The following is a 9,196-nucleotide window of genomic DNA, read 5'->3' on the forward strand; positions in this document are numbered from 1 at the left end:
CCCCCCCCCCGGCCCCAGCCGCAGCCTCCAAGCGCGCACCACTTTCACTTTCCGCGGCCGGCGAGCTCTTATAGTCCAGGGAGCGCGCCGCGCCGCCTTCCCATTGGCCGCTGGGATCCGGACCGCGCCTCCCATTGGCTGTCCGGCTCTCCAGGTGACAGGACCGAAAAGGCGAGTCCATTGCGCTGTCCGGTTCCGCTGCTTCCCAGGGATTTCTTCCCCAGTTCCCTCCTCTCCTGGCCGAGGCTCTTCTCGCTCCTCCCCGAGCCGTTGTCCTCAGCCGAGAGTGAAAACCTAAGCGGGTCTCTTCTGCCCCAGCCCACCCAAAGTGAGGTCGGGAAGCCTTACCCGATAAAGACGCCGAAGAGAACGACTCCATTTAACTCTCACAGACTCAAAGCACCTATACTGGGTTGGGTAGGTCGGTTACTAACACCCACTTTATACATGATTATTCGGGGTGCCCCGTGTGGAAGAGAAATTGCTGTCAAAACTAGATCTATGGAATCTCAAAAAGCCATGGCAACTAAATGGTACCGACCCTGGGCGGGATTCAGGGCTGGACGTTACTGGAGAAACTGGCAAGAATGCGAACAGGATGGAAACGTTGAATCCATGTTATGTTCACTGGAGTTGAACGTTGCGCTGTGGCCAAGTAAGAGAATACTCTTGGGAAATAGACGATGGATGTAGGTAACTTTCCTTTAAATGATACAGAAACAATGATCGATTGACAATAAATCAATGGTTGACAGATACATCCTGCGTGATAAAGTACATGGGTTAAAATGACAGCAATTGATGGATCTGGGGAAAGTGCCGGTGCTCTTCTGAGTTACTTTTATGCAACATTTGTGTTTATTCTGTTCCAAGGCACCCTCTGTTCCACAGGGAACGTTTCCAAAGGATGGTGTGTTGTCTGTCTGGGAGGGGAGGGGGGGTAGGTTATGGTGGATGAAACAACAGCCAAAAAGAACACCCTACGGATTGAAAAGGTCTTTGGCAAAACTGCTTCCTTCTCTCATCTTTTCTAGCCTCTTTTTATTAAAGCATTTACAAAAGTTTTCTTTCCGCCTTTTGAGCCTCTCCTTTTCTGTCCACTTAGGCCCACTCCTACCTCCTGGGAGTGTACTTTCACTTTTACTTAATAAACTACCTTTTCATTTAAATTTTTTTCTTTTAAAATAGTTACAAATTCACAGGAAGTCATAAAGTCTCCCCAACGATGACATTGTATATAAGTGTAGAACAAAATAAAAAACAAGAAAATATTTGGTATTACCCTTAACTAGACTAGAGACCTCACCTTATTTTTGCCATTTAAAACCTTCCTTCATTTGGGGCTGGCAGGTGGCATGGTGGTTAAGGGTGCTGGACTCCCACAGGGCCGACTGCAGTTTGGATCCTGGACCTGGTGGCTTGCTTTCTCATTTTCTCTCTCTCTCTCATTCTGTCCCTCTCTAGTCAAACCAAAATAAGTAAATAAATAAACAAATAAAGTTAAATAAACAATAATTCTTAAAAAAAAAAAAAACAGAAAAAGAACCCTTCGTTCATTTGTGTGTGTCTGTGCAATTTTATCACATGTGTAGATTCATGTAACCATCACAATAAAGACCTAGTTGTTTCATCCCCACAAAAGAACTCCCTTGTGCTTACCTAAGCCCCTGTTTCCCTTCCTGAGTCTGCACGAACATTGATCTGTTCCCTAACTCTATAGTTTTATCATTCAGAAAATGTTATATAAATTGAATCATATGGCATGTAACCTTTTGGAATTTTTTTCCTTCAAGTACAGAGTCTCTAAAGTTCATGAAAATTGTCACATATAATAATAGTTCATAATTTTTATTGCATAGTAATATATAGATCTACTAGGGGTTTGTTCAACCACTCACTCATTGATGAACACTTGAGGTGCTTACAGTTTTGAGATATTATGAATGAAAGGGCTGTGGACAGTCACAAAATCTCATCTCTCTTGGATCGATGTCCAGGACTACAATTCGTGGGTCTAAAGGCACCTACATGTATAATATTTTAAATTGCTAAGTTATTTTTCATGTGGCTGTACCATTTCGCATTGTCACAAACAATGAGAGTTCCAGTTTCTCCAAACCATTATCCTCAGGGGTGCTATTACTATTTTTATTTTAGCTATCAGTAAGTGTAGTGCTACATTCCTGTGGTCTTAATTTTTAATTTGCATTTCACAAATGGCTTAACAGTGTTGGCATTTTTTTTTTTTTTTTGGAGAGGTTTTTCACTATAGGGCGCATGCGCTCACCAGACAGACAGAGAGACAGAGAGACAGAAAGCGAGAAATCACCCCCCTGGGGGGATGGCCACACTGCAATCCCTTCTCCTCCATTCTCCTCTCAGGATCTTGAGCACACACGCACATGTGCCCGGTGTGAGTTTTAAGCCACCGGGTTCGGGACACATTACGTGGTCAACTACTTGGGAGCCCAGCGACATAGCCATTACGCTAACTGCTGGTCCCGATTGTTCATATATTCTATGCGTAGGCCTTTGTTAGATATGTGGTTTGCAAATATTTTCTACCAGTTTGTAGTTGTGTTTTCACTCCTTTAACAGGATCTTTCACAAAAAGTTCTTAATTTTGATAAAGTCCAATTATTATTTTTTTTTATATAGACTGTGATCTTAGTGTCATGTCTAGGAACTCTCCGCCTAGCTCTAGTACTGAAATGCTCTCCTACGTTATCTTCCAAACGTGTATGCGTACTTTACTCTCAAATCTATAATCAATTCTGAATTAACTTTCAAGTATGGCGTAAGATAAAGGTGACCCCTTCACATTTTTAAAATTTAGAACTGGGTGGCACTTTGAATCAGTGGAGACATGTCAAGTCTGTACTAACTAGTGCCACCATTTGGAAAATATAAAGTTCTGTTTTTACAACAACATAAATCCCAGATGGTGCAAAGATATGAAAAACAAGCAGGCACATTAAAAAAAAAAAGTTTAAGCACACTTACTAAAGTTATTGAGATACCTCTTTTCCACTTATCAGGCTGACAAATGTTTAAAAAATGGGCAATGTCCAGCGTTGGTGAGAGTAAGGAGGTACTGTTGATCTTATACCAAGTGGAGATAATACAAAATAAGTTTCGTATTTCTGGATGGCAACTTGACAATATGTCAAAATGAAAGCGGGGCGTATCCTTTGATGTACTACTTCACGCTTGCAGATTTATCCTAGAAACATACATGACATACTGATGGATACATGTCTTCAATTTGGTCAGAGGTTGGTTTAAGTTGGGAATGTGTTACAGAATGAATACAATGCGCACAAAATAGCTACAAGGTATGTGTGTTCTATGTTATATTGGAGCATTTTAACATAGAGAATACTTCTGGAAAGAGATATGTGAGAGAACTTTTAAAGTCCATGGAAAATGAAATTAAAAGATAAAAATAAAAAATATATAAACTTTATTTCTCAACATAAGCTTCATCGAATTCAAGATGTTTTATCAGCAATTATGCCAGCTATTTAGTCCATCCCTAAAGAAGAAGAGTTCTGGGAACTTAACCATGTCAGCAAAGTCTCTTTTGCATTACTAACTGAAGAAAAATTGGTAACTTTTAAAGATTTTTAAGAAACGGGACCAACAGTTAGTGTAATGGCTGTGTCACTGGACTCCCACGTAGTCAACCATGGTTTGAGTCCTGGACCCAGTGGCTTAAAAAATTCACGCCGGGTGCATGTAGGTGCATGCCCAAGATCCCGAGAGGAAAGGAGAATGGAGGAGAAGGGATTGCGGCATGGCTATCCCCCTTGGGGGATGATTTCTTGCTTTCTGTCTCTCTGTCTCTGTCTGTCTGTCTGATGAGTGCATGCGCCCTATAGCAAAAACCTCTTTTTAAAAAAAAAGGATTTTTAAGAAACAAAAGAAGGGCTAGTGGTTAAGGGAACTGAATTCCAAAACATCCACCATGCCTCAAGCTCCAGTCTTGGCAGCTTGAAAAACATACTGGTGTGTGTGCCCTAAATGCTGACAGGATAGAGAAATGGAGGAGAAGGAATTGAAGCATGGTCACTCTCCATTGGGGAGTGCTTTCTCTCTCTCCTTCTCTTGCTCCCTCTCTCTCTCTTTCCAGTCTCTCTGTCTGTCTCTGGAGAGCACATGTGCCCTCCGGCAATTAGAAAGAAGAGAGAGAAGAAACAAAAAGAAGTCACAGAACCCAAATCAAGACTGTAAAGTAGATGACCAATGATTTCCCGTTGAAACGCACAATATCTGCCTAGCTTGATGAGAAGAACGAGCAGAATCTTGCCATGGTGGAAAATGACTTTCTGGTAAATCTTTTCCGGGTGTTTTTCTGCTAAAGCTGAGGCTGACTATCTCAAAATACTCTCCTAATAAGCAGGTTCTGTTATTCTTTGGCTCTCCAGAAAGTCAACAAGCAGAAGGCCTTGAGCATCCTTCAGAACCGCTGCCTTTGCTCTAGACGGGTCCACCTGTGCTTTGACTGGAGCACGTCCACTCTTGGTAGCCACTGTTTCAATTGTGCTCTGTCTTCAGGGTCATGGTAGAGCCACATGTCATCTCCTTCACGATTTGTTGAGAAAGTGCTTCAGGATCTCGATCTCACCTCTTCGATTAGGGCATAAATAAGATGAATTTTTTCCTCGCGTGTGTAAATGTGAAGAATTGATATGGAAGGTCTGCTGCTGGTGATGTCCTTTTCAACGTTGGATTATCCCTTCTTCAAGTGAGTCATCTCTTTGTAAACTGCTGATTGCTTCAGTGCATTGCTCTCATACATTTTTCATAAAGCATCAATCATTTCCCCATTCCTCCATCCAAGCTGCATCATAGATTTGATGTTTGTTTTCTCTTCCATTTTGGCAGAATTCATGTTGCTCTGATACAGACTCTTTTTAATATTTTTTTGAGAGGTTTTTGCTATAGGGCGCGTGCGCTCCCCAGAAAGACAGAGATAGAGAAACAGAAGGCGAGAAATCCCCCCCCATGGGGGATGGCCATGCCACAATCCCTTCTCCTCCATTCTCCTCTTGGGATCTTGGGCACGCACGCACATGTGCCCGGCATGAGTTTAAGCCACCAGGTCCAGGACTCAAACCACAGTTGACTACATGGGAGTCCAGCGACATAGCCATTACACCAACTGCTGGCTCCTTTTTTGTTTTTGTTTTTGTTTTGTTTTTACTTTTTTAAAATTAATGTCATACCCTTCTCATTGTCTCAAACTAGATTCTGTTCAGACATGTTATAACAGGTTAGAACAAATTTATTTTGATGCAAAACATTTTTATGAAATCCACACAGTTTATTTATGGTACACATCTTCCATAAACTTTTTTTTTTTTTTTAAGAGAGAGATTTTTGTTATAGGGCACATGCGCTTGCTGGAGAGACAGAGAAACAGAAAGCAAGAATGTGCCTCCCAGGTGGGAGGGCCATGCTGCAATCCCTTCTTCTCCATTCTCCTCTTGGGACTACGGGCATGCACACGCACGCACACACATGTGCCTGCCGTGAGTTTTAAGCTGCCAGGTCCAGGACTCAAACCATAGTCAACTACGTGGGAGTCCAGCAACATAACCATTATGCCATCTGGTGGTCCCTCCATAAACTTTTTAAAGACCCCTTGTATATGTATATATGTTTCCTTTTTTTACTTTCTTTTTCTTTTTTCTTTTTTTTCTCATTAGAACTGTTACCTGTGCTCAGTGAGGTGGATACAGTAGGTTAGGAGGAAAAAAGACGAATTAGTGGAACATGGTTCATTTCCTTGTTCTCATTTATAACTATTAAGAAGTAAAAATTAAGAGCTGGATCTGAACCAGACTCAGCTCATCTGCCATGACCTGCTCAGGCTCAGCTCTCTCTTCAGAATGGAGACACAGCCCATGGCACAGTGATCTGGGCTTGATGTTTCCTTCTCTTCGTCCCTTGCCTTTGGATTATGTGGATTGGTCACATTTATTAGACTATGAGCTGCCTGAGAAGGGACTATGTCATACTCATCTTTGACACCTGACTGGTTCTTGGAACATAGCAGATGCTCAATAAATATTTGCTAGCTGAATGCCCAACTTGATTTACTATGAGGCATCTCACTGGCTAGCAGAATTATGCATAGGGGACCACTGGGTCCCAAGGCGAGTCACAGTGGAAGACTTACCTCCTTCCCTTTCTGTATTTATGCAGCTTAAACAGTGGAAAGGATTAAGGGCAATCAGGAGGACATGAAGTGGCTATGGTAAGCAGAAAAATGGCTACTCTAAGACATCCACTCCTAATCCCCAGAATTTGTAAATAAACTGCGTGACTGGCAAGAGAAAGTTAAGGTTGTGGCTGGAATTATAGTTGCTAACCGATTGACCTTGAGATGAGAAGATTATTCCGCAATGTCCAGGTGGGCTTGTTATTGGCCAGCTGAGCTCAGCTTCTTTTTGTGGTCTATGAAATGAGAGACAAAAATTGAAGTTTCTTTCTTTCTTTCTTTCTTTTATTTTTTTTAAGAGATTTTTGCTATAGGGTACATGTGCTCACCAGAAAGACAGAGACAGAGACAGAAAGTGAGAAATCACCCCCCCGAGGGGATGGCCACACTGCATTACCTTCTCCTCCATTCTCTTTTCGGGATCTTGGGCATGCACACACATGAACCCGGCATGAGTTTAAGCCACCGGGTCTGGGACGCGAACCGCGGTCGACTACATGGGAGTCCAGTGACATAGCCATTACGCTAACTGCTGGTCCCGAAGGGAGTTTATTTCCATAACCAGTTACAGATAGACAGTCAGCAAACACCATTAAACTGTCTTGAAAAGCTCAACATGTTCTGGGTATTCGTACAATAGGTAAAAGAAATAAGCATATGCAAATCATTCCTCGTTACAATCTGAGTCAACTGCTTTCTCCTGAGTAATTTTCCTGACTCCTATTTTACTTCCAATACCCATTCCTGGTTTCTCAGCTGACAATTCCTCAAACAGATCTCTGCATGACTCAGCACTTGCTCAGACTGTTCTCAATAGGGGCCTTTCTCAATTTCAAAATGGCTGCAGTCCTGCTAAACATTGAGCTGGTCTATAGTCACAAGTGTCTTTTTAAGTAAGAGCCAGAGGCAGGAGAGTCAGAGTCAGAGAAGTGGCCCCTGAAGCAAGATTAGCATGATGGGATGTGAGGAAGACTCAACGGCCATTACTGACTTTTGGGGTAAAGGAAGGCCACAAGCTGAGGAATGCAGGCCATCTCCAGAGGCAGGAAAAAAGATTCCATCCGAGAAGCTCCAGAAGGAACAGGCCTGGCAACACCTTGATATTAGCCCTGAAGATCTAGTTTGGAATTCTGATTTCCAGAGCCATAGGTAATCCACTTGTGCTAAACTAGCGTGGCGGTAATTTGCAATGAGAAATTAACAGAGGGATGTTATAAAAGAAACAGAAGAGATGAAAGAGGCCTACCAACTTTGTCTTGATTTTATGAATATAAAATTTCTTTCATTTTTAAAAATTAAGGTTGAAGTATGCATTTAGACACATGTTATTTCCTGAAGCTTACCTCTTATTTTATTTTATTTTATTTTATTTTATTTTATTTTATTTTATTTTATACATTCAATCACTGTACCTCACCACAGCTTGTGAAATGAATTTTCCCAGCATGCATTACATACCAATCCAGTGAAAGATATTATCATACACATTTATCATCAACAAACAATCCTCTATTTCTATATCCCTTAAATTAGACACATGATTCTATTCCTTCCTTAAAGTCTCCTTTCTTTAATTTGTTATAGGTCATGTGCACATGCTGGAGAGAGACAGTGGGAGAGAGAGAGAAAGAGGGAAAGTGAGAAAACACCTCCAGGGGATGGCCATGCTGCAATCTCTTCTCCATTCCCCTCTGAGGATTTTGAGTGCCCACACACAGGAGCCTGGCATATCTTTCAAGCTACCAGAGCCAGAACTCAAACCACCAGGTGGGCCACGTGGGAGCCAGCTACTTTAACCATCACTCCACCAGCTGGTCCCCAAACTATTGTCTTTCTATATTTTCTCCAATTCTTCAGCTATATTTAGTTGTAAGGGAAGTGTAATTTTGTATCCTTATTTTCCGTCCAACTTTATATTATATATAAACATTTATATATTACTCCAACTACATATTTTAGGTACCATCTTAGTCCAAAGACATGTACAGCTAGAAGGGACCTCAGGATCATCACATATGCCCCCCTACTTTTCTAGGGAAAAAAGTCAGGTTTACAGACTACAGAACGATAACTGGAAGTCAAGTCTCATAAACTCTTAGCCTCACACACTTTCCTCTGTGGTTCCTGCCATCCTTCCACCTACACCACCTGCCTCCAGAGCTTCCCTCCAGTGTAGGAAGTGTGACTGGAGCTGATGGACTTGTCCTACACAGATGTGTTTTAAAATGAATCCAGGAGGGGCTAGCAGGGGGCATGGTGGTTAAGGTGCTGGGCTTCCACATGGTTGACCATGGTTTGAGTCCTGGAACTGGCGACTTGCTCTCTTTCTCTTTCTCTCTCTCTCTCTGTCTTTGGTCAAATTGAAGAAGGATGACAATAAATAACATTAAATAATTCTTTAAAAAAATAATATATACATGGGGATTTTGTTTCAATCAGGTGTGGTAAAATATGCAGACACAGCAAGGACTGTCGTGAACATTTTCATACTCATAGATATCTAGAAACAAAAGGGACAGCATAGTCTGACATGCCCCAGCATACTAGGTTGGCCAGGAGACAGAGGGGTTGGAGTTAAGCATGGGTCAAAGACTATGTGGTTTATACAAGATGAGCAAGGCAGGGCAAGCAGTGGAGAGGATTCAAGATTGGATCAAATAACTTGACTGGCTCTGCACTAGAGGGGTGGACCCTGGCTACTACTACCTGGCCCTAGAGTGATTTTGGGCAGGGGACATATTGGCTTGGTGTGTGAGAGTTAGAAAAAAGAAGTGGTTGAGGTATAGATTTGACATTGGTTGCTCAAAGGTGTGCTCACAGGCAAGTGGTTTGCTCTCTCTAGGAATTCGCTAACCCTAGGATGGGTATTTCTCCCCTTGTTCCACAAAGCCCCAAGATTCCAAACCATCATAAAACACAGACAATAAAAACATAATTAATACAGAACGCTTTCTAAGCATACGTTGTTCT

At 42.0% G+C, this 9,196-nt stretch overlaps 1 protein-coding gene across 1 annotated transcript in view; it reads right to left on the minus strand.

Annotated features, from left to right (window-relative positions):
- The window catches only part of NKX3-1 (NK3 homeobox 1), a 2,080-nt gene extending 1,899 nt beyond the window's left edge, over window positions 1-181 (minus strand). Inside the window, exon 1 of the mRNA XM_006140676.1 lies at window positions 40-181. Within this exon, the coding sequence (XP_006140738.1) occupies window positions 40-181 (142 nt within the window). The remainder of the gene's footprint in view (window positions 1-39) is intronic.
- Between the last annotated feature and the right edge of the window lie 9,015 nt (window positions 182-9,196).

The sequence above is a fragment of the Tupaia chinensis genome, unplaced genomic scaffold (genome assembly GCF_000334495.1).
Source record: "Tupaia chinensis unplaced genomic scaffold, TupChi_1.0 Scaffold000039_1, whole genome shotgun sequence".
Classification (NCBI taxonomy): domain Eukaryota; kingdom Metazoa; phylum Chordata; class Mammalia; order Scandentia; family Tupaiidae; genus Tupaia; species Tupaia belangeri.